Source organism: Cnephaeus nilssonii (genome assembly GCF_951640355.1).
Source record: "Cnephaeus nilssonii genome assembly, chromosome: 6".
NCBI lineage: Eukaryota > Metazoa > Chordata > Mammalia > Chiroptera > Vespertilionidae > Cnephaeus > Cnephaeus nilssonii.
This window is the reverse complement of record NC_137077.1, coordinates 4,906,788-4,931,278: the sequence shown is the minus strand read 5'-3', so window position 1 is coordinate 4,931,278 and position 24,491 is coordinate 4,906,788. Positions and strand designations below refer to the sequence as shown.

Here is a 24,491-nt window from a genome sequence, read left to right as displayed (position 1 = left end):
GGGCTTTATTGAGCTTTGGGAATACAAAGAAGGACATGTGGTGGGAAGACTGAATGGAAAATAACTAAAATGTAATTTGATGATGGACATTATCGGAGAGTTTTAAAGTGTTTTGGGAACATAGAGGTGGGCTTAGTTAATTTGAATGTGAAATGAGGAAGAAGGTTTTGGGGAAAACTTTCTTAGGAGGACGACCCCTGAGCTGGGCCTTGAAGAGGCCAAGTGGAGGTGGTGTAGAAAACTGCCTCAGTCAGAGGGGACACCGTGTCAAGTATGGTGTGTGGTGTCTTTGCTGAAGGACTTTTCTCAGAAAGGAAGGGCCGTTCAGCCCCGCTTTCTATAGCTTTTGGAATAGTCTAAAAGTGCTCCAGTGAGTTGGTCCTCCAGAAATCAGGCAGTTAAGTTTGTTTATTAACTAGACTAATAGTCATACATTTGAATGGGAAGTTGCAGGTGAGTAATGTTTGTTTTGGTGTCCCTGTAAAGATTTTTCTCTTTTCCCCATTCTTTTCATCTTGCTCTGTGATTGATTCAGATTTCCTCATCTAGCAAAGAAGGGACCAAGCAGACCCAAGACAGAGAAGAGTATTCAGATCTGGAGTAGGGTTCTCATGGAGCTGGGCTGGGCTCATAATTGGTTGGCACTGATTTTATGATTGAACTAACCAGAGAACTAATATCATGTGTTGTTTCACAGTAATATTATTCATAAGCCTGCATTTTCACTCAGTTGCCTTTCAAGCTGGATCTCAGTTTATAAGGCTTGAGAATAAATATGGTAAACCCAATCTTAAAGCAAGTTGAAATAAATCTTATATGGCATGTGCCTTTCAATACAAAAACAAAAAAAAATAAAATGAGTGCCTTTTCTAACATCTGACTAAATTTAACCCTTTTGGTTTATAGAGTTAATCAGATTACAGGGGTGGTAATGATATGGCTATGATTGAGTTTGAATAATATTCCTGAGCATTCCAAGATCAGGAACTTTTCAGGTATAAAATTCTGTAATTCAATGGAAAATAAGATATGATTCTTCTGAGGGATAGAAAATCTGGACTGTTTCTTATTTGCATGTTCTTATATTAACAAAAAGCCTTACTGTTGCATTATGTTTGCAGGGTGGCAATCATGGTTTGTTTGGAAATAGCACAGCACAATCGAGAGGTATGCACACACCAGTGCAGCCACTAAATTCTTCTCCTAGTCTCCGGGCGCAAGTGCCTCCCCAGTTTATTTCCCCCCAGGTAAGCAATTGTGTGTTTCCACAATTCAAAAGTAAATCCCACTCAGGTGGTTGACTGGTTTTGTGGGCATAAAAGGAATAATAGTAGTCTTAAATTTGAAAAATCCAAATACCAAAGATCAAGATTTTTAAAACAAAATATCAAATCTTTTTTATTTGTATTGTACATACAAAGTAGATGTTTTTGCATGAAAAGCATTATGGTTATATTCCTTTTACAGCATATATTTTTCTAATACTGTATTGGTTTTTTAATAGTATATGAATAAAACTGCTTTATAAATTTTTTTGTATCAGTATTCAGAAATTGGTTGCCCTCAAGGATTCACCCACAGATGAGCCAGAAAATTGCAAGATTCTGATTTTTTCTGCAAAGTTTTGAGGAGCTATCTGCTAAAATACAGACTAGGTACTCTGGGGGGAGTTTTAGAACTAAAGAAGTTGCAGAGACTTGTTGATGGAGCAGCTCTGTAAGGCAGTCTCTGAGAACCATGGGAACTTTTTAGGTCCATTTCTTAATAGGAGATATGGAGTAAGTTTTTTGGGGGGTACAGGTGAGAGATGTGTGCCAATCTACCACATACTGTCCCGCATATCTCTCTCAGGAACAAGTAAAAGCTGATAAGCTTGTGTAAGGGTTCAGTGTGTGACCTTAGTCTCCCTGGAATGTTACTTTAATGAACTAAGTTAGAGCAAGAGCTTTGAGTCCCACCCTACAAAAGGGGGTGAGGCAATTACTAGATCCAGCAAACTGGTTGTAAAAGGTCGGATTTTGTTTAGCTTTTTGAAACTAAAGATCAAGATTTTTAAAACAAAACATCAAGACAAAAGACAAAAGCTTAAAATGTTTATTTGAAACCATAACCTATAGATTTCAAATCCTGTTTTTGACATTGAGTCCATATCTGTCTTAGTAGAGGAAGGAATGTTCATTGTGTGGGCCCCTTTGAGTGTCTCTCATCCCCTTTATGCTCTCTAAGTTCCAGTCATACTTCATGTCGCGTACAGTGGTGTGTCCTCCAGACAAATCTGTTCCTGACTTCCCCAGGACTTGCAGGGACAGTGTCTTAATCCTTGGAGCACTTTCTAGTATGCCTTAGTATGGGATCAGCAGTCATTCATGGTTATTGAATATCTGCAGTGTGCCAGATAGTGTGTTGACAATGCACATCTCTGCCTCCTGGAGTTGAAGAGTAGGCAGAAATGTGATAAATGTTGTATAGAAATGCTTAACAGAGTTTGGGGAGCTGGACAAGGCCTCACACTAGCAGTGACATTTAAGCTGGTTCTTGAAGCATGAGTCACAGTTTGCTGGGCACAGCCAGATTAATGGTGCCTTCTAAGCAGCAGGAGCAGCTTGTGTAAAAGACAGGAATATCTGGAAGAAAATAGCACGTTCAGGGAAATGCATTTAATTTGAATGATTAGTATGAGCTTGTGGAAGCATATATTGCTGTCTAGAGTAGAATAGGAAGAAGCTAGTCAGGAAGTTTGGGACCAAATTTGGAAAAACTTTGCCTTGCTAAAGAGTTTGGACTTTGTCCTTTGGTCTGCATGGTTTATAAGCATTATTTGGGCTATTACTTAAAAAATATTTGAGTTCCTAGGTCTCCTCCAGGATACTGAGACAGAATCTTGGGTATTGGAGCCTATTTACCCCCAGGTGATTTTGATGTGTACCCTAAAGTTTGGCTGCTACTGCTATAGATCATATACTATTGGGCAAGATTTTTTTAGCTGAGTGACAGTGTAGGAAAATTTATGTTTTACAAAGTTAACACTGACAGTAACTTAGAGGACATGTTTGAATGGCAGAATTATTAGAGCAAAGGAGATCAGTCACGAGGCTAGTCCAGGAGTCCAGTGGCAGTGGGAATTAAGACCTTCTTGTGAAGGTCACCAAGGATCTTTGTGTTGTGGAATACAATGGTCTATTCTCTAGTTTCTTCTTATTCAGTGTATCAGCAGCATTTGACACAGTCGGTCACTCCCTCTTTTTTTTTTTTTTTAACTGTTAAATTGTTTATTTTTATTATAATTTCTTGTTTATCTCTTGTCTTATTTTCCAAAATAATAAATGGCAAGTAAACATTTACTCTCTGTCCAGTCACAATAAAAATTGCCTTTATTGCCTTGGCTGGTTTGGCTCAGTGGATAGAGCATTGGCCTACAGACTGAGGGGTCCCAGGTTCGGTTCCAGTCAAGGGCATATGCCTGGGTTGTAGGCTCAGTCCCCAGTGGGGGGTGTGCAGAAGGCAGACGATCAGATTCTCTCTCGTCATTGATGTTTCTCTCTCTCCCTTCCTCTCTGAAATCAATAAAAAATATAAAATAATAATAAAAAGAAAAATAAGTAAAAAGAAATTTTTTTTAATTGCCTTCATTTCTCATTACCATCTTTGCTCACTCTTCAACAGAAATAATATTCTGTGCTCTAAATTTAATACAATGTCCTGATGTGCCTCACCTGACATCAAGCATGAAATAAGTAGGTAGCAATAGCCAGAGATACTTTTCTCTGGGGAATATTCAGTGTTATTAAGGAAAGAAGGGCATAGCACTTTGTACTACGGACTCAACAAAGTATATATTCTAGCAAAAAGGGGCTTAACTTAGGAAGCCATTTTTACTTATATTTTAAATCATTTTTTATTTTTCAATTACAGTTGACATGCAATATTATGTTAGTTTTAGGTGTACACCCCAGTGATTAGACATGATATAATTTACTAAGTGATCATCCCAATAGATCTTGTACCCATCTGACACCATACATAGTTATTAGAATATTATTGACTACTAGAGGCCCAATACCCAAAATTTGTGCAAGGGGCTTGGCCCCCGCCGCCATGGTGGCTGCCTTGGTCCCCGCCTGCCACATCGCGGCGGCAGGGGGTTGTCAGGTTAATTAGCATAATATGCTTTTATTATTATAGATATTCCCTATGCTGTACTTTACATTCCCATGACTGTTCTGCTACTTCCAATTTGTATTGCTTAATCCCTTCACCCTTTTCACCCAATCCCCTATTCTCCCCCAAATCATTTTTTGTATCTATAAGTCTGTTTCTGTTCTGCTTGTTTGTTTGTTTTTTAGATTCAATTGTTGATAGATATGTACTTATTGCCATTTTATTGTTTATATCTTTATCTTTTTTCTTCCTACAGAAGACCCTTTAACATTTCATGTACTACTGGTTTGGTGATAATAAACTTCTTTAGCTGTTTTTTTTGGGGGGGATGGGGGAGGTACGGGGCATGCTCTTTATATGTCCTTCAATTCTAAATGGTAGCTTTGCTGAGTAGAGTAATCTTGGTTGTAGGTCCTTTTCATCATTTTGAATATTTTTTGCCAATCCCTTCTGTCCTGCAAAATTTCTGTTGAAAAATCAACTGACAGTGTAATGGGAGCTCCCTTGTAGGTAACTAACTGCTTTTCTCTTGCTGCTTTTAAGATTCTCTCTTTGTCTTTAACCTATGTATTTTAATTATGATGTGTCTTGGTGTGGGCCTCTTTGAGTTCATCTTGTTCTTTCTAAGTTCATCTACTAAGTTCATTGAGCATCCTTATAACCAATGTTTTTTGACTCTGCATCAAGTACATTGCTTATCTCCATTTTTATTTAGTTCTTTTTCTGGAGTTCCGTTCTGTTCTTTCTTTTGGGACATGTATCTTTGTCTCCTCATTTTGGCAGCTTCCCTGTGTTTGTTTCTATGTATTCAGTAGAGTTGCTACACCTCCTGATCTTGGTAAAGTGGCCTAATGTAGTAGGTGTCCTGTAGGGTTCAGTGGCACAGCCTCCCTGTCATGTGAGCTGGGCACTCCAAGTTCTTGCCCCCAGCCCCCCACTGTGTGAGCTTTGTACACCCTCCTGTTGTAGTTGAACCTTGATTGCTGTTGGCACATCAATGGGATCATCTGTGCAAGAGCCCACCCCACGGAGCAGGACTTACTTCAGCGGGGCTCTGGTGCCTGCTGAGTCCACCCCTTGAGTGTGTTGCTTGTGGAGGTGGTTCGGTGGTGGTGCTTCATCGTGGTCTGAAGCTTTTTCCCAGGTACTGTGGATCTGGGGCCTCCCAGAAGGTATAAGCCAAGGTTATCCACAACCTATGTTCTGCCAGGGGCCACCTGGCACGAGCTACAAAGTGATCTGCAGATGGCTGCTACCTGTGCTGGACTTGGAGGTACCCAGTAAAGGCCAAGCTGCAAACCAAGGCTTGCTGCCCTAGTGCCAGGATTGGGGCCACTTAGAGGTACGGGGCACGCTAAAGTGAGATGCTGCTTGTTTGAGAGATTTTAGGACAGTTTGAAGCATGAGCCAAGACAGGCCATTCAAATGCAAAAGCCACTGGAAATAGCTTGGGTGGGCTCAGCAAATTGATGGGGTGGTGTCTCAGGGAATCACCAGAGCAGAGCAAACAGTGATAGCCAGGTTGAAGGAGGCTCAGATATGGCACCCGCCTACTGGCTCTTTGCGGGAAGAGCTTGGAAAGAGAACAGCGGCCTCTGCCAGCATTTCTATCTGGGAGAAAGCTGCCCCACCAGCTCTCTCCCAATGCCAGACACTTCATTTCCTCCCCGTATATTCCTGGTGCCTTCCAAGTTGCTGCCCCAGCACTGGAACTCAGAGCACTCCTTCCTTTTTTGAAACACTTAATAAATTTGGCTTTCAGACTCCTTCTATATTGGTTCTCCAGCTACCTGCTCTCCTTATCCTTTATAAGTTTCTTCTCACTCTTTAACCTTTAAACATCAGAGTGCCCCTTTCTCAAACTTCAAACTTCCTTTCACCATCTGCAGTGACTGCTAGGTGATCTCACCCAGTGGAATGGCTTGAAATACTTAGAGTTCCAAAATTGTGTCTTTAGCCTAGATCTCTCTTCTTAACTTCACAGACTTCTAGGGATCTCTACTAGGGTGCCTTTAGCATCTCAGATTAACATGTCCAAAACAGAGCTTCTGACTTTATCCCACACTCCCCTCCAAAAACATTCTCTAAGGGTTCAGGTCACAGACCTGAGACCTAATTGTCCATCTTCTCACAGTGCACATCCAGTCTGTCAACAAATCCTTCCTTCACAACTTTATCCAGAATCTGACCAATTCTTACCACTTCCTCTAATAGGACCTGTGGCCAAGCCACCGCCATTTCTCTCCTAGAAAAGGCCTCCTGACTTCTAAAAACTGCGCTGTATGCAGCCATTAGCCACCTGAGCACTTGAAATGAGACCAGTCAAATGCAAGAACTAAATTTTTAATTTTAATTAATTTAAATAGCCACAACTAGTCAGTGGCTACTATATGGACAGTACAGATATAGAACGTTTATATCAATGTAGAAAGTTAAGGTAAATCAAGTTACTACTCTACTGGGTATCAATCCTCTTACTGCTCTCTCTCACTAAGAACACAAAGCCAATTCTTAACTGGGGTCTTTGAGGCTCTTGGTGATATCCCCTCCTCTGTCTGCTAGCTGCCATTTGTTCAGGCCTCTCCTGCCAACAGGCCCCAGCACACTGAGCATGTTCCTGGGTCGATCTCCCAGATTGCCACATGACTTCATCTTTATTTCCTTTGGATCTATGCTTCAATGCCCCCTTATCAGAGAGGCTTTCTCAGGCCACCACCACCCACTGTTACTCTCCCTCCCCTGAGCATGGATTTTGAGCTCAGTAAATTTATATCAAGTCATGGGAAGATACATTTCTGAATGATTTAGAAAATGGAATTGTTAGGAAAGCACTATTAAATTCATCTAAGAGACTTAGTTAAGGCTGCAAATTTCGTGAGGACCAAAGTATGTGTTCTACTTAGAAAATAAAAATACTTGTGTTCTCCTACATTTTTGAAATTGGTTTATTTAGCAAAATGTGATTAACATAGGGGCAGTCAGTATTTAATGTACACATAGAAAGAAAATAGACATTGAAACTAATCTTTACGATTTGTTACTACAGATGTTCCAGGCCTTGGGTTTTTCTGCCTTACTCAGATATTCAGAAAGGAACATATTCTAGCAGGCTTTTGTCTTGCTTTTAAATTGCTGTCATTTTGCACCTGCAGTGCTTCGTTAACTGCCATATTGGCTCCAACTAGATCTTCACTTTCTCCAACCCAGCTGGAAATTGATGGCTTTTAAGCCAGAGTAATTAACTCCCTGCTATGGGAATGTGCAAACCTGCACTTTAATTACTCTGCAACCCAGGTACAAATAGCCATTTGCCAGGAGCTAGTCGTGCTTCTCTCTGGTCCTTCTGTATCATCAGAGAAGGACTATACTCGTGCAATCTGAAGAAGGGAACGGTTGAGCAAAGCTAGATAGGAAGTCCTCAAAGTGTAACTTTTATAGTCCTTGTAACTGTCAACTTGAGAAACCTTGAGATGCTGGCATTTAAATTAAATTATAAAATGATCTTGTGTTAGCGTTTCTTTACTTTGTAGTCTTTGTGTCTGTCCATCCTTAAACAATATATAGTTTCATTTTGCCTTTTTTGCACTTTATGTCATGAAACCATACAGTGTATAGCTTTCTCTGATTATTTTTACTTGGCAATGTTTCTGAGCTTTTCCCATGTTGATTTGGGCAGTTGCAGTTCATATAGTATTTCATTGCGTGAATACACCATCACACATTTACCAATTCTATCAGTAGACATTTGGGCCGTTTCCAGATTTTTGCTATTATGGGCAGTGCTGTTATGGATATTCTTATCTTTCTCTCCTAGGATGAATTTCTTTAGGTTACTGCTATGTCATGGGCATGTTTTACTTGGAATGGTAGTTTCTTTTGCTAATTTTGAGTAGTAGGAATAGTAAGGGGAGGAAATAATAGACTCTTGGCAAGGGAAGGCATACATTCTCAAGAGAAATGCGTTGATCAGGAGACTAGCTGATTTGTTCAGTAGAGCTTTTAAAACTGACTGAAGAAGTGGGGAGAAATGAAAGTTCAGACAATGGCTTTTTATTTTGGAAGCCAGTAGATTGGGAAACAAGTGGAGGGGATTTCCCATGAATCATAGAGAAAAGCGTTGGAAAAGAAGTTAGAAACAATAGTCTAGAATAGCACTGTCCAATAGAAATAGAAATGAGCCACATAATGTAATGTGAAGTTTTTAGTAGCCACATTTAAAAAGATAAAAAGAGCCCCGGCCAGGTGGCTCAGTTGGTTGTCACCCATCCCATATACCAAAATGGTTGCAGTCCCAGTCAGAGCACATACCTACATTGTGGGTTCAAACACTGGTTGGAATGCATTTGGGAATCAACCAGTTGATGTTTCTCTCTAACATTAATGTGTCTCTCTCAACCACCACCCCCTCCTCTCTCTCCCGACCCCTCTCTCCAAAATCAATTAAAACATTTGTTTAAAAAAATAATCATAGCTTGCTAACAAGTTTTGATTTAACTCATTTCCTTCTTTAATTGGTAAAAAAAAAAAGTATCTTGGATTATAAAAATAATACAGTTGTATCTCTGTTTTGACAAGCCAATTGACAAGCTATCTCTTTGTTTCAGACAAGGTGGAAAAATGTAGGTTAAATGCTGAAACAGTTGTGTGGATTAGTAAATGACTGACTGACTATTCCCAAGCTGATCAGTTTCAGGTTGGAAAGGAGTTTTTATTGGCAGTTTTTATTACTAGATTATCCTTAGCTCTGTCAAGTTCAACATTCTCATCGATGATCAGATGGGGAAACAAAAACTGGTAATCTATATATATATAAGCCTAATATGCAAAGTGTCCCCTCTGGAGTTCGACTGACCAGGAATTCGATCGCTCGCTATGACGTGCGCTGACCACCAGGGGGCTGCACGGAGCGAAGGAAGGCCCCAGCTGGCAGCCTGCAGCCACTAGGGACTCTAACCATGCACGAATTTCGTGCACTGGGCCTCTAGTAAGTAGAATAATAAGGCAGAAAAGAATTTGATGGAGTGACTGTTGATAAGTTAAAATATAGTGTTCACTTAATAGGTATTTATCAAGCATCTGCTATGGCATGCACATAAAGATAAATGTAAGGTCCTAAGATCAAATCATAAATTAATAAAATTTTAAAACCTAGCTGCTTAAATATTATATAGGGGAGCAAAACATTTTTAAATATTGTAAATTTTATTTTTAAATATTGAGATTTTAATTGACAATAAGCTTAGTATATGAATTGGGAGTTATGATGCAATCATCAGAGAAACTGAGATCTTCGGCATTGTTAACAAAAGCATGGCTTTTAACAGAGGGGTTAGTGGTGGCCAGGTCTACTCAGTACTAGATTATTATAGAAAATGGCTTACTGTTGTGGGCTCTGCATTGAGAAATTGAATGAGATACAAGTGGAAAACAAAACAAAACACATTTAACCTAAAGATGAGACACAAGAGAACTGTAATCATTGTCTCTAGACATTGAAAAACCATCCTGAAGAATAAGAGCATTTATGGGGTGCATTTCTAAGCATTTGACATGGATTAACTCATAAAATTCTCAAGCAATCACTGAAGTTAATATTATTATTCCAATTTTGGAGGTAAGGAAAATGAAGCTCGGAAAGGTGAAATAAGTAACTTGCCCTGAGTCACATGCCTCAGAAATGGCAGACCTATGCAGTCTGCCTCCAGAACTAAATAAACTCTTGACCAGTGTGCTTCTTGCCACTCATGGAAGAGGGATTAAGTTTGTTGTCCTTGGCACCAGCTGATTCAGTGGGTTCAGTGAAAGAACGTGCAGAGAAACTCAGTTCCGGTCAGATAAAACATCTTAAATGAGGAGTCTGAATACGGGAGGGAGTCCTGTGTCTACCCCTGGAGGTTCCTGCAGCCTAGCCTAGCTCACTCCCGAGAACCATGGAGGAAGAACCAGCTGAGCCAGTCAGTGTCTTTTGTTTATCAGTTGATAATATTTTTTTATTTGTATAACAAATACTTTCTTTTAAGCATTTATTAAGTAGCTTTATACGGTTTGATATATTTTGTTTTATGGCACATTTTGAGTAATAATTTCTCAGACAAACGTCATATTGTCATTAAAATTTTCTGATCTTGCCTGTTTTCCTGATTGTAAAGTTTATCATTTTTGTTGTAAAAAAATTGCAAAGTCTAATAAAAGAATTTAAAAGCTCATATACTATCACCACTCAGAGATAACCATTGTTAACTCTTTGATGTAATTTTCCCAATCATGTAATATTTTTCAAGGAAAAAATTAACTCTTGTTTTAGATCTATTAAGATTATTTCCACACAAGAATAATTTATTTTGATAACTTCTGACAGTTCAACTTTTTTGTTCTTTTTATTATTTTTTTGGCTAGGTTTCTGCCTCAGTGCTCAAGCAGTTTCCCAACAGTGGCCTGAATCCAGGTCTTTTCAATGTGGGGCCCCAGTTATCTCCTCAACAAATTGCCATGCTGAGCCAGCTTCCACAGATTCCCCAGTTTCAGTTGGTAAGTAGCAGATTTTCCTCCTGTAAGTAAAAGGGCTATGTACTTGTTCTTTAACTTGATTTGCTTCATTTTATGTGCGCTCATCTGGGGGGTAAAAATGACCAATAGACCAAGAACTTGGTGGTACTTGATTCAGGAAGCTTAGGGCCTCTCTCTCTCTGCCCTGTAGGCGTGTCAGCTTCTCTTGCAGCAGCAGCAGCAGCAGCAGCAGCAGTTGTTACAGAACCAGAGAAAGATTTCTCAGGCTGTGCGCCAGCAGCAAGAGCAGCAGGTACATGGGATTGCAAGGGTCCCTCTCTAGTGCTCTTCGTAAGGAGTGCATTTCTACGAAACCTCTTTGATAGCAAAACAAATCATATGTAACCTTTTCCTGTGAAGTTCGGGACATTGCCTTACCGTGTGTCTGTTCCCCCTTGGGCCTCCTTGCTCTGGCCTGCCCGCCTCCAGCTGGCTCGAATGGTGAGTGCACTGCAGCAGCAGCAGCAGCAGCAGAGGCAGCCGAGCATGAAGCATTCACCGTCTCATCCCGTCGGGCCCAAGCCACATCTGGACAACATGGTACCCAGCACTCTGAATGTGGGGCTCCCAGACCTTCAAACCAAAGGGCCAATACCTGGATATGGTTCCGGTAAGTTGTTAGTAATGAGAATTACCATTTTTAAGCCTATGGTAAGGATTGAACCTACATTACCCTCTGTTTTCATAACAGCCATACGAAGTGTATATAGTCTTATCTCTGTCTTACAGATGAGAGATACCTGAGTTATCAACATCTGAGAGTTTCTATAGGTTTCAGAAGCTGACCACACAATGAGTAAATAGCAAAGACAGGGCTCCAACTTCTGACTGAAAAGCAGTTTTTTTTATGGATGAATGGCAGTCTCCTTACCCAGAAGTAGGAATTTTTAAAAACTGGTTTAAATGTTTGTATATGCTGTGAGTGCTACAGGTACCTGAGGTTATAACATATTAAAATATATACAGGTTGAGGTATTTAACTTGACATAAAATTACCTTCTCTTGAGAAAATGGAGAACTAAAATTAAATTTATAAGGCAAACTGGTAAAATTCTCCTGATATTTGTATTTCATCTGATTTAAATAGAATTAGCACAAGTAAGGTTACACCTTTGACATTCATAAAGAATTTCTTGGCAGGCAAATCATAGCTCTTTCAGAACTGAGGAACATGTTGTAAGCCGAATCCAATCAGTGAGGCAACAGTGATTTAAAAATAAATTTCAAAAATTAAAAACATACCACACACCACAGCAGGTTTCTTCTCAGATTCACGTTTAGATTTTATTTTGGTAAAGAAAGTACTCTACTATGCAAACTCAAAAGCAAGAAAACCTGAAATCCATGCTCCTAGCCAAAAAAATAATAAAAAGAACAAAAATAATAAAAAGCAAGAAAACCTGAAATCCCTGGACAAACAAATGACCTTGCTTTCTGTGTTCTAGTCTGTGAGGCACCTACTTATATATGTTTTTATTTCTTTCAGAGAGAGGAAGGGAGAGGGGGAGAGAGAGAGAAACATCAATGATGAGAGAGAATCATCTATTGGCTGCCTCCTGCACACCCCTTACTGGGGATCCAGCCTAGGTGTGTGCCCTGACCGGAAATTGAACTGGGACTTCCTGGTTCATGGGGTGATGCTCAACTACTAGCAACACTGGCCAGTCTCAGTTATACTCTTTCTTTAAAATTACCCACCTGAGAACTGACTTAAATTCAATATATCCTTTCTACCACTTGACACAGAAGGACAGACTCTCCACCATCCCATATCTTACTAGGGCATGCTCATCTGAGTATAGAACACCAGGTTACCAAGCAAGGAGGAAGCCTCCCATAATAACTAATTAAGGTGTCATTATCTCCTGGGTTTCCAGTCTGCTTCTTCATCATGCTTTCTGTTAAGGATGAAGCTTGACCTAAGAACCTGGGTGTTTTGATATGTGTTGAGTTGTTCTGAATTTAGACACCATATGTCAGGGGTAGGGAACCTTTTTTTCTGCCAAGGACCATTTGGATATTTATAACATCATTCACAGGCCATACAAAATTATCAACTTAAAAACTAGCCTGCTATATTTGGTCAAACATTTAATTAACTCACCCCTAATGCCTTGGCAAGGCCAGACCAAATGATTCCACAGGCTGGACTTTCCCCACCCCTGCCATATGCTGTAATAAAGCAGGACAACTTTGCTTCCATTTCTTTTTATCAAAGAATATGTAGTTCGCAAAGTAGAGTCCAGGCAGTTCAAAGCAAAGAGAGCATTTGCAAAGTTTGCAAGCAGCTTTTCCACGTATTTAAGTGCACATGGTTCTTTTCAGCTCTTCTCGGTATTCATCCCTAGAGCATGTCTCAGGTGGAAAGAAAGGCACCTTCAAACAGCTTGAAGGTTACTGACAGGTTACTGACACTTAGTACTCTTAAAACACATTTTCGGCCTGGCCTTTGTGGTTCAATGGGTTGGGCATCATCCTGTGCACCAACAGGTTTCTGATTCGATTCCGGGTCAGGGCACATGCCCAGGTTGCAGGCTCGATCCTATGTTGGGGGTGTGGAAGAGGCAGTCAAGCAATATTTCTTTCACATCGATGTTTCTTTCTCTCCCTCTTCTCTCTCCCTCTCCCTTCGTCTCTCTCTAAAAATCAGTAGAAATATTTTTTAAAAAAACACACGTTTTCACAATGCATTAGGGTAAAGCCTGTGGATAAACCTTATTACGTGACCTAAAGTCATGATGTATTTAGCTCAGTGACAATCAGTCTTTAGAACAGCTTTAACATTTTCTGCCTCCTATTAAAAAGTAAAAGTATACTTTGACTTTGAATCTGTTTTTAGCACATATACCTTTCTTAATTATTAAGAATATTGAAAAATTTTATCATGATGCCTTGTTAGATTACTGGTGTTATTTGTGATTATTGTTTTAGTCTTAACTATTCCTAATGGCTAAAGGATCAGAGTTCAATACACACACACACATGCATTTATGAAAAAAAGTTTGTTTTATATCATATTCCTGTTGCATAAGTAATTTATACATTTAGCTATGTATTGAAATCCTATTGAAGCAAGGAGAAAGAACATATTGACTTATTAACCTGTTTACATTTGATAACTTATTAAATAACTAGAGGTCCAGTGCATGAATTCATGCATGTGTGGGGTCCAGCTGGCCCACCCCAATCGGGACAGATCGGGACTGGGCCGGCCAAGTGGAGGGGCCACAGGAGGTTGGCGGCCAGCCCCGCCCCCCATGAGGACGGTTGGCAGGCCGCAGTGCGCGTCATAGCGACTGGTCATTCCCGTTGTTAAGGTCACTTGACTTTTATATATATAGATAGCTAAATTAATTTTATTAGGACTTTATCATATTAATTGTAATCTGACCAGTTTTAATCTTCCTTACAAGATACATTTTGTATAATTTTTCTTAATGTATATTACTTTATTTAAATTGAAAAATATATTTTGAGACTCAAAGTAAGTCTGATTTGGCTGCCTGTTTTGAATAAATCTGTAGCTATAAATTTTGATAAAAATATATTTCAGGCTTATACAGAGATTTTTTTCAAAAAAGATTATATGGCAAAGATGTAACAAAATGAATAGTATTTTAATCTTTCTAATGCTGAGTGTATCAACCTAAAAAAGATAACCTGTGGGTAAAAGTAGCAGGAATAATTAAAAGTATCTTAAGTCTTGATAAAGCCTCTTTTGGTATATTTTCTCAAAATTAAAAAGTTAAATGACTTCTGACGGCTTAACTAATTTTTAATTGATTGTTTCTGTAAAATAGATGTTTTTTTAAATTCTCTGCTTGTAGCAAAATTGAAAAATTAAATTGTCAGTTAATAATGACCTATCTAAAAGTTATGTTTTAGTATATATGTTATCAAACCCTGGGCGGGGGCGGGGGGGGAGGGAATATACTTTAAAAAGAATTCAAAGAAATAAGTGATGTTATTGTTTTTTAAAAAAGAGAAGTGATGTTGTCTTTTCCAATTTGCTTATTCATAAAAAAATTTATTAGTGCTTTATGTGTACAAAAATTTGTAAAAATAGTCATAAAATAGCATGAATTTGATCTCATTTTAATAATGTCATAGTCAACGCCAAAAAACCATTGAAACCTGTAAAGAATTTTTGTGAGTTTATTTGAGCCAAACTGTCGACAAAAGCCGGGAAGCAGAACCTCAATGAATTGAGATAATGCTCCGGAGAATGGCGGGTTACATCTGTATTTATACATTGCAATCAGAGGAAAGGGACCGAGGTGGGTTACATGAAATCCATTGGTGATAGACGAGAGGCGGGAGAAAGCAAAGGGGGAAACCCCTGGGATTGGATAAAAAATAAAATGATGGACACATACTTAGGTGGGTGCAGGAACAATTAACATGATAATGAAGGAATTTGTGGTATCTGTCCCAGCACATTAGGTTGTGCCCCAAGGGGTCCAGAAAAAGGGAAGTTACAAGTTACCCAGACATTTCAAGGGTATGTTACAATAGATGCAAAAAGATAGATAGGCTCAGCGAAGGTAAAGGTTGACCTTGTCAGTGAAGATACTGGCCTAGGACGTAACTACCCAACATCACTGCTTTTAGTTAAAGTTTAATTTCAGACCATCCTTTGTGGTGACTTTAGGTCTCTGAGTTTGCAAGACCGCCATGCAGGCCTCCCCTGAGCTTGTCAGGTTAGCAGGTGGCCCCTTTCATCCACAGTCATTAGTAGCTGAACTAATCGTTAAAACAGTCACACATCTTAATAGAAAACGCATTTCCAATTAAATCTTATTTTTATGTTTAAAATGTATCAACATTTATAATATTTATGTGTGCATACCTAGTGAAAAGTAAAGTTATGAATATTATAGATTTTTAAAATAGCAGGAGAGTAATTTGTATCTATGAATATCACAATATCATGTACATGTGGACATGGATTAGAACTGTTGTGTTAAATGGGCAACTGTGGGTGATTTGTTTCTCTTGTAATGTGTTTATTATAATTATTACAAAAGCAGTAGTTTGTTTTTTAATCTACAATAAAAGGAGTAGCAGAAAACAGAACTACAAAGGGAGTGAAGGAGGGAACAATGAAGGACTAGTTCATTTGAGAGAGTTTCCTTCAGATGCTAAGCACTGAGCCAAGTGGTAGTGATGAACAGATGATGAATTAAGGTGCATGGAAGCGGGAGAAAGGACAGATAAGATACACAAAGGGTTGTTTTTGTAAGAATGATAAGATAGCTAAAAGGGATATACTGGAGAAATGAGTCCCTGGGAAGGCAAGGGGCACGTCTTATCTCTCTGTACCTCAGTTGCTAACATAGAACCTGGCACAAATTAGGCTCTCCATAAATATTCATTAAACTGAACTAAATGGTTTGTTTGATTTGAGTTAAAGTGTTGGTGAGCTGGAGAGTTGCAGGGAGGCCACTTGGTGGACTGAGCAAGTTTGGTTTTAATGAAATAGTGTAATAAAGTCAGTGTTCTCCTGGGTTTAGAGGTATGATCGCTCATTAGTTGCCCAGAGATCACAAGTGGTGTGCTCCTCTGCTTTCTGTTAATGCAGCCACAGAGCACAGCGCCCAGAATCCCTCCCTCCAGAGTTGCTGAGTGCATTCTGTATCCTGATGTCATGCCAACGTTGCATGACATCGAGAAAAAAAGAGTCATGTACAACCTTGCACTGACTTTTTTTTTTCCTTTCAGTGGTTTTGGGTTTGCAGGGTGAGCCTTTCAAGGCAGTTTCATCTTCTGTCCTTCCTATCACCCCTTTAATTTTTTTCCTTACCAAACCTTGTTATTTAGTTATGGTGCTGCTATATTTTGGTGGCATTTGATCTCCAAGTTTCTAATGAGAATGATGCCCACTTTGCTTAAGGTTCAGATGGACTCCCCTCTCCTACGATTCATAACTCTTACTAATTTTCTACACTTCATGTGTCACAAAAGAATTCTAAACAGCTGAAATTTAATACCTTTAATTCACTATGAGTTTTAGAGAAATTTTAGAGCAACGTTAAAGAAAATTAATGTGTAAGGAATGGTTCCTTATCCTTTTACTAATCCCTACATTCTTGTTTTTAATCTTCACCAGAATCCTGAGTTATTTTCAAAAGCTCTTTCTCAATGACTGGAACCAGCTTTCAGATGGCCTGGAATCCAAGCACCTTGGGCTGGTTTTCTCTGTCAAAGGTAGAGGTGTAATTTGCCCAAGGAGCAACACACTTAGGCCATTAGAGCTTATGTCAGAGAAAGCCCTTGTTCCATTCAACTTCCCTGCCCTCCAGTCTTATTTCAACTCAGCTACCTAGGACAAAAGATGAAAATATCTTAAACCCTATTTTTAAAATGTGTTTAATTTTAAATAATTCCGGCTCATAGCAAGGATTTCTACTCTCCACCCTTCAGTTACTTAGACTAGTGAAGTCAGTTACAAACAGTGTGAAAGAACAAAGTTCTTTCTATTTATAGCAACATTTTGAACATGTCAAGAGGGTGTTAGAAATGGACTTGAACTTGATTTATTATGCATTTGTAAAACTATACCTGACAACTAGGAGAAGCACGGGGGGTGGGGGGGACATGTCCTGGACCCTCAGTGGGATTTGGATAAATGGTATTTAGGAACCAATAAGACACCAGCAGATGGTAGGAGAGTAACATGGATGCAGCATGGAGTCTTGCCTGGCCAGAGCTGCACGTTCTAGAGTAAGAATAGATTGGCTTTTGGCTCTTACAAGCCACCTGAGCTTCGGCATGGGGAATCCTGATCACCTCTCTGGGATGCTACACTTACTATACCTCTTAATCGTCTCTCTGGTTATTCATTGTTCTTCCCCTTCTCTGTTTCATTGCTTTATTTTACTTTTATGACAGTGGGTTTGAAAAAATATTAAGTACATTGTGATCCCAAATGGATGGTGGACCTTGCGAAACTCCATCAACGAGTCTCTCACTTTGGCTTTCTCCTGTCCAGCCCTCTGCAGTGGGAAAGCATTACCCACCAAAACTCTTGCGGAAAGCCTGACACCCGAGGCTTACCTGGGGACTCATGGCAAAGTCAGCTCTGAGCCTCTTACTAATCACCTGTTTGAGCTTTGGGATCTGCATCACTGCATAAAAACTTCTTTCAAATTGATCTCTCAGGTTCTACCCTGACCTTCATCTACCTATTCTCACCTTGCCAGCTCTCTTTCTAAAATACAAACCTAGCTACTGCTCTCTCACTTGCTTAAAATTTTCTTTATCTCCTGTCTAAGAGGAAAAAAGCTCCAAACTCCTTTACCTGATATATAAAGACCCTGCATGACATGATTCTTCATTTCTCCCCCATCTCCTGCCACTCTGCCTCACTTCATCCATAGTTAGCCAAGCATTGGACTTACACCGGACTCTCATGCCTTAAATATTGTCAAGAGTTAGAGCTTTGTACTTGGTTTCCTTGATTTCCTCACATACCTCCCCTAGGCCCCAGGTCAAATTTCCCTTCTTCTGCAAAGCCTCTCCTCCCCCAGTGCCCTTACCACACCTCATAGCTGCTCTCATTCTGTGTTAGTTTCATGTGTGGACACCTCCACCTCAGTTGGAGAATCACTGGCCCCAACATTCTATTTGGCACAAATGTCAGCTAAATTAATAGGTGGGTGAGATGGTCTTAATTATATGGCAGTCATACACATTTTCATATCTTAACAGAGTCGTTATGTTTTTAGCAAGCAAGAGCCAAGATCAGTATTTTGAATTAAAATGTCAGTTTCTGAATGAAACTCCTTGAGAATTAGTCTTTAAGTTACAAATGAATCCATTCGTGGGTTCTGCCTCAGAACTCTTGTTACTGATACTAGAAATTTATAGAAAGACATAACATGTGGTTTTCTGTTTTAGGCTTCAGCTCTGGCGGCATGGACTATGGCATGGTTGGCGGGAAAGAGGCTGGAACGGAGTCTCGCTTTAAACAGTGGACCTCCATGATGGAGGGACTGCCCTCTGTAGCCACACAGGAAGCCAATATGCACAAAAATGGTAAGAGCAAGCAAAGCATTATGAGCTGGAGCTCTTCTGACCCTCAGCAGGCCTTGAAGTGTCCTGTAAAATTATTTTAAAGCATGGATTTTTAGCTTTTTCTTACTAGCAAGCCTCTTAATTTCTCCCCCAAAAATCTTATGATTGCCTATGAAGAAAGATTGCGTATGCATTTCAAATTATAAGAATGCTAGTTCTAATTAAAGAGAGCAAAACTTCCCACCTGCGGTGGGATGGGATTGAGGATAGTAGAAACAAACTTAATCACCCATTTAGGGTAAAACCCTAATGAATTGGCTGAGAGAACAAAAACAGGGTTTTTTTAGGTGCATGAGATCACAACAAATATATTGATTTTTGAACCTTTCAACCTCCAAAAGATGACTAATAGATTAATACATGAGAATTGGACTTTCCACAAAGCTTTCTTGCTCTTTATGGATTACAGCAATTGAGGGCATTCTAGGCTTTGGTTGTAAATGTGGGTCAGCCCTTCATCTCCATAATTCTCTGTAAGAGCTTCTCCATTTCCCTGTAAGACAGATAAAAGGTCTCGGAGTCTTCCTTCAGCCTTCGTTTCAATGTTAGTTTCAATGAATAGTAATTGGCTTGGACTCAACTCTGTCTATGAGAACCAAGTATAATAGGAGTGGGACCGCTGCTGCAGCTCCCTGGCAGGCCTCAGCCCCGTCAGCCTGCAGCCGTCCGTGGTTCCTTTATAAGCCACTCATAAAAACGTGCCCATCCAGCGGCTGCTCAAGTGGCCACTTGGAGCTCTCTGCCTGCTATGCCAAAGCACGTCATTTGATTTTGTGCCACAAAATGAAGAAGGATTTGTAGAAACTATAAGATCTGTTTCTGAACTCAGTAACCCAAGCCCATCACCTATAGCTTCAGGCACTTACACTGCTTCCTTCCCCAAAGACTTGATACATGCATGACAATAAGTACAAAATGGCCTGTGGGAGGATATCGAGAAGGTAGAACAGCCACTTGCCTTTTTAGAGCTAACAGGTGATATTTTCCCCATTTCCTTAGCAATCTCCAAGGGACTCGAGCTTTTCGTGCTCTACTACTGCGCTGTACTGTGCCCTCAAGTCGGGGGTTTCTTTCAGAGGCTCCAGAAAGTCAGTGACTTCTTAGCTGAGCATGGAGACAGTTTTGATACTCCTGCTAGGCCAAACCGAGCAGATTCTTTTAACCAGTATTTATACATAGATATTTTAATACATAGCCTTTGCACTAATTTTATCAGTTCATAAATAGGACCCTAAGAATAGATCAAGTGACACAATACAGCATGTAAAATTGGTTTGAGAAATAGGTAGAGTGGTATCTCACGGAGACTAAAAATGTTATTTAAAGTAAAGCTCTTTTTTTGTTAGTTTAAGGGAATTTTAAGCATTTGATTTTTTTCCTGCCTCGTGGCATATAAAATGTATGAAGCGGGCACTGACAAACCGCTGAAATGCTCTCAGGAAAGTACTTACAAAGGATTTGCTGTTCTTCGTGTGTGGGGCCATGGATCTCAGAGCTGCAGAGTTCACTGCTGGTCTTGTCCTGGCAAAGACCCTAGGCAGGAATTCCATCTCATGGCTTTGGAATTTAAAGCAATTGCAGATGCTTTTCTCTCCAGTGGACTTCCCTGCGTTTATATTGCTTCTGCCGGCAAAACTAGGCCTGATCAGCACTGAAGAACTTGGGTGGGTAGTGTCGATACAAATGTCGTTAAAAAACCTTCTTATGTGCTGCAAGTTGTTTAATGTTTCTATTATTTCTCACTCTTGAGTCATTAGTGTAGAAACTGTGGGGATAATGGTGTGATTTGTAGTTTATGAAAGTTTAGTTAACTTCATAAGACCATAGAATTTTAAAACTAAAAGGAACATTCAAGAATGAAAATAGTGTTATGTGCATGAGTGAGAAATTGAAAGGCTCAGAAAAGTGAAATGAATTGTTCATGGTCATCCCTCTTATTAATTATATACTGGATCTCAAGAGTGACCCCTCATCCTAGTACTCTCTCTACTTCATAAGCTTCAGAATACTGTATTTGTTTGAGTTTCTCTAAATAAAAGATTGACAAGTTCTATTCACAGGAGTCCTTTCCAAGTGTGAATTAGTTTCCTCTCTCTTTTGTCAGGCGCTATAGTGGCCCCTGGTAAGACCCGAGGAGGGTCACCATACAACCAGTTTGATATCATCCCAGGTGACACACTGGGTGGCCATACGGGTCCTGCTGGTGATAGCTGGTTACCTGCCAAATCTCCACCAACAAATAAAATCGGAAGTAAATCCAGCAATGCCAGTTGGCCTCCAGGTATTGTCCAGGAATTCTGAACAAATTGTTTTCGCCATCCACTTTACTAAGGCATCTACTTTCATTCACTTCATTTAGTAATTACTGCCTGATAAAAGCAAAGTATGTGATATGCTGTGGGAAGATAGAAAATTTTCATTAGATACGGTCTCTGCTCTGTAGCATTCAGTCAGGAAAATAAGGTGTTGACACTGATTGCCTGCAAGGTAAGCTACTGAGTGGTAAATACTGCGTGGACTTGGGATACGCCGAAGGAAGTCTGGAGGGGAATCCGGAGATAAAAGATGGCGACTTGGAGCTGGGGCTTGGCATGCATTTGTCATAGGATGCTTTGTAACCTGGATTCTTCTGAAATAGCCATTGAATTGATTTATTTTTTAAGCAAGTATTTATTGTCAAGTTCACAGTACTGAGTGAATGAGAATATTTATTGCTTTTTTTTCCTCTCTCTCTCTCTCTCTCTCTCTCTCTCTCTCTCTCTCTCTCTCTCTCTCTCTCGATACAAATAACCTATTCATTGTAGAAAAAAATTTTAATGTAGTAAAGCAAAAATAAAAAAAACACTTGGTATATGTCCTTCTAAACCTATCTACATAGTTATATTTGTGATATGAGTATACTGAGTTTCAGTTTATTAAAGTAGGCTTGTATAATGCCTGTTGCTCATATATAATGCACATTGCTTCTCTTCATCGTGATTAGAAAAATAAAATGTTATTAACACATCACGTAACTTCAAATATGATTGAAATTAACCAATAAAAATTGTAAACACTACTTATACATATTCCAGGCTTTTTCATGAAAGCCTAATTATTCCTGCCAGTTGTCCCTGCACATTCCATGTAGTAGTGGACATTTGTATTGTGTTTTTTTCTGTGCATCTGAGCCAATTTGCGGTGAGATAAATGGAAGAAGACACTGATCCCCAACCTAGATTTTCTCTCAGTTCTTGTCCTAGATGCCTGAATAGTTCTCATGAGGACCAGGCCTTAATCCTGCCCCTGCCCCCAGGCCTAAATTTCCCTGGGAGCAGGAAGAGCAGGTATTAGGACTAGACACTGATGAGCTCTGGCATTAACTTCACAACCATAGAGAGACAGAAGGTTGACATGTTGTGATAACACAAAGGTTGCTGCCAGAGTATATTTTCAGGATGACATTTTTAAAAATTCTATGATGAAAATATGAAATAAAATAGATTATTTAGACTTTTTACAGATCTATTTCTTATATCAAAAAATAACTTTATTATACCATTTTTTGAACAACCTTCTACCTCTTGCCTGGTCAGCGTGGCTCAGTGGTTGAGCATTGACCTATGAACTGTTTGATTCCCGGTCAGGGCACATGCCTGGATTGTGGGCTTCATCCCCAGTGGGGGGGCATGTGGGAGGCAGCTGATCAATGATACTCCCTTATCATTGATGTTTCTATCTCTCTCTTTCTCTCTGAAATTAATAAAAATATATTTAAAAACAAAAACCTCTAATACTTGTTCTTCTTCTCTCAGAATTCCAACCAGGAGTGCCATGGAAAGGTATCCAAAACATTGACCCTGAATCTGATCCCTATGTCACCCCAGGAAGTGTGCTGGGGGGTACAGCCACATCTCCCATTGTAGATACTGACCACCAACTTCTGCGGGATAACACCACAGGTAAATAAGTCAAGCATTTCTGTGTTGATGATTCAATACCCAACATTTTCAAATGTGTCAACCTGTGGCTTCATTTATACTTGCTATTATCTAATAATTTAACCAGAAAACTTAAGAACATAAAGATTTTCCAAGTTTCATTTGTTATACTGACATTTATCTGCAATATTTTCATCTTATTTTTCATCTGTCACTCAAAGGGTCTAATTCTTCCCTCAACACCTCGCTGCCTTCACCTGGTGCCTGGCCCTACAGTGCCTCTGACAACTCCTTTACCAACGTTCATAGCACTTCAGGTATAAGTGTGACCTGTTTGTTTCCTTTTACACAGGACATTGGCATGTATTTCTTAACGAATACTTTTATAGTAGTTGAATAGCAGCAATATGTCAGCATGGATGGAGGCACAACTCTTGTATTGACCATGTTCTGGAGGACCTTCCAGTGTCAGAAGGGCAGGATGACACAGCTTTAGGACAAAGCAAATGGTGACACATTCACAGAGAGCTGTCAGTGTTGAAAGAGGTCAGAGGTTATATTCTGATGGCACAAGTGCTTTTCTTTTAACCAATCTGCCAGGAGAATCAAGGGCCATGGGAAGAACCAGGCAAGTCCAGGTTGTTATTCCTAAGGCAGCCAATTATAGCTTGCTTTTCTCTAAAAATCCTTCCACTTTCAGACAAAGCCTATGGGCAGCCCTGGCTGGGTAGCTCAGTTGATTAGAGCATTGTCCCGATACACCAAGGTTGTAGGTTTAATCCCCAGACATGGCACATACAAGTATCACCAATGATGCATAAATAAGTGAGACAACAAATCTCTCTCTCTCTCTCTCTCTCTCTCTCTCTCTCTCTCTCTCTTTCTCTCTTTCTCTTCTCTTCTCTTCTCTTCTCTTCTCTTCTCTTCTCTTCTCTTCTCTTCTCTTCTCTTCTCTTCTCTCTCTCTCTCTCTCTCTCTCTCTCTCTCTCTCTCTCTCTCTTCTCTCTCTCCCCTTTCCTCCCCCCCACTCCTTTCCTTTTTCTCTCTAAAATAAATAAATAAATTTTTAAAGGCTAAGGGAAAACAAGAGGACCTTGATTAATTCTACCAACAACCTTTGTTGAGTTCCTTTTTTGTTGTTTTGTTTTTGGGGAACACTAGGGGATGGAAAAGTTAATGGCTATATAATGGGTATAATAGAGCCTTTGAAGTCACTCACTTAACACAATGCCTTACAGATTGGGAGAGAAATCATTAGTAATTGTCACTTTGATCTTGGAAAAGTTGGACCTTAAGCCATTCAAGTCATTAAGGCTTCTGTTCTTTGTCTAGGCAAAAGTAAATAAAACAAGTCCTTAGCTACCTACTAAGACTCTGCAGGTTAATGACCTTACAAATTGTTTTCTTTTTTCTTTTTCTTTTTACCTCTGTCATATATCAACAGTGCAACAATAATCTGTCATTTTATTGAGTGCTCCTGTAAACCAGGCAGCATGCTAAGCCCTCAACATAAATTCCTTTTTAAAAAGAAAAAGCAATGACTTATTTCTTTCTAATGACTCAGTGGGTTCGAAGTCTGGGCAGGGCCTAGTTGGCCAGTTTTTCTGCTGCAGTTGGGGTCGGCTGGTATCTCATGAAGATGCAGACCATGGCAGCAGAGCTGAGCTGGAAGGTTTCCCTCAGATGTCACCTGTCCAACTCCCCAGTGTGCCTTCTCTCACTGTGTGTGCTGCCTCATCACAGTATTTTATCTCAAGCTTCTTCTTTTTAATTGAATTTATTGGGGTGACA

At 39.7% G+C, this 24,491-nt stretch overlaps 1 protein-coding gene across 3 annotated transcripts in view; it reads left to right on the top strand.

Moving 5' to 3' along the window:
- The window catches only part of TNRC6B (trinucleotide repeat containing adaptor 6B), a 216,025-nt gene that overhangs the window by 170,088 nt on the left and 21,446 nt on the right, over window positions 1-24,491 (top strand). For all 3 annotated transcript variants that reach the window (XM_079774127.1, XM_079774129.1, XM_079774128.1), the window contains 8 exons: window positions 1,122-1,247; window positions 10,555-10,686; window positions 10,856-10,957; window positions 11,134-11,314; window positions 18,604-18,741; window positions 20,885-21,061; window positions 22,575-22,721; window positions 22,922-23,017. In XM_079774127.1, coding sequence (XP_079630253.1) covers window positions 1,122-1,247; window positions 10,555-10,686; window positions 10,856-10,957; window positions 11,134-11,314; window positions 18,604-18,741; window positions 20,885-21,061; window positions 22,575-22,721; window positions 22,922-23,017 — 1,099 coding nt within the window. The remainder of the gene's footprint in view (window positions 1-1,121; window positions 1,248-10,554; window positions 10,687-10,855; window positions 10,958-11,133; window positions 11,315-18,603; window positions 18,742-20,884; window positions 21,062-22,574; window positions 22,722-22,921; window positions 23,018-24,491) is intronic.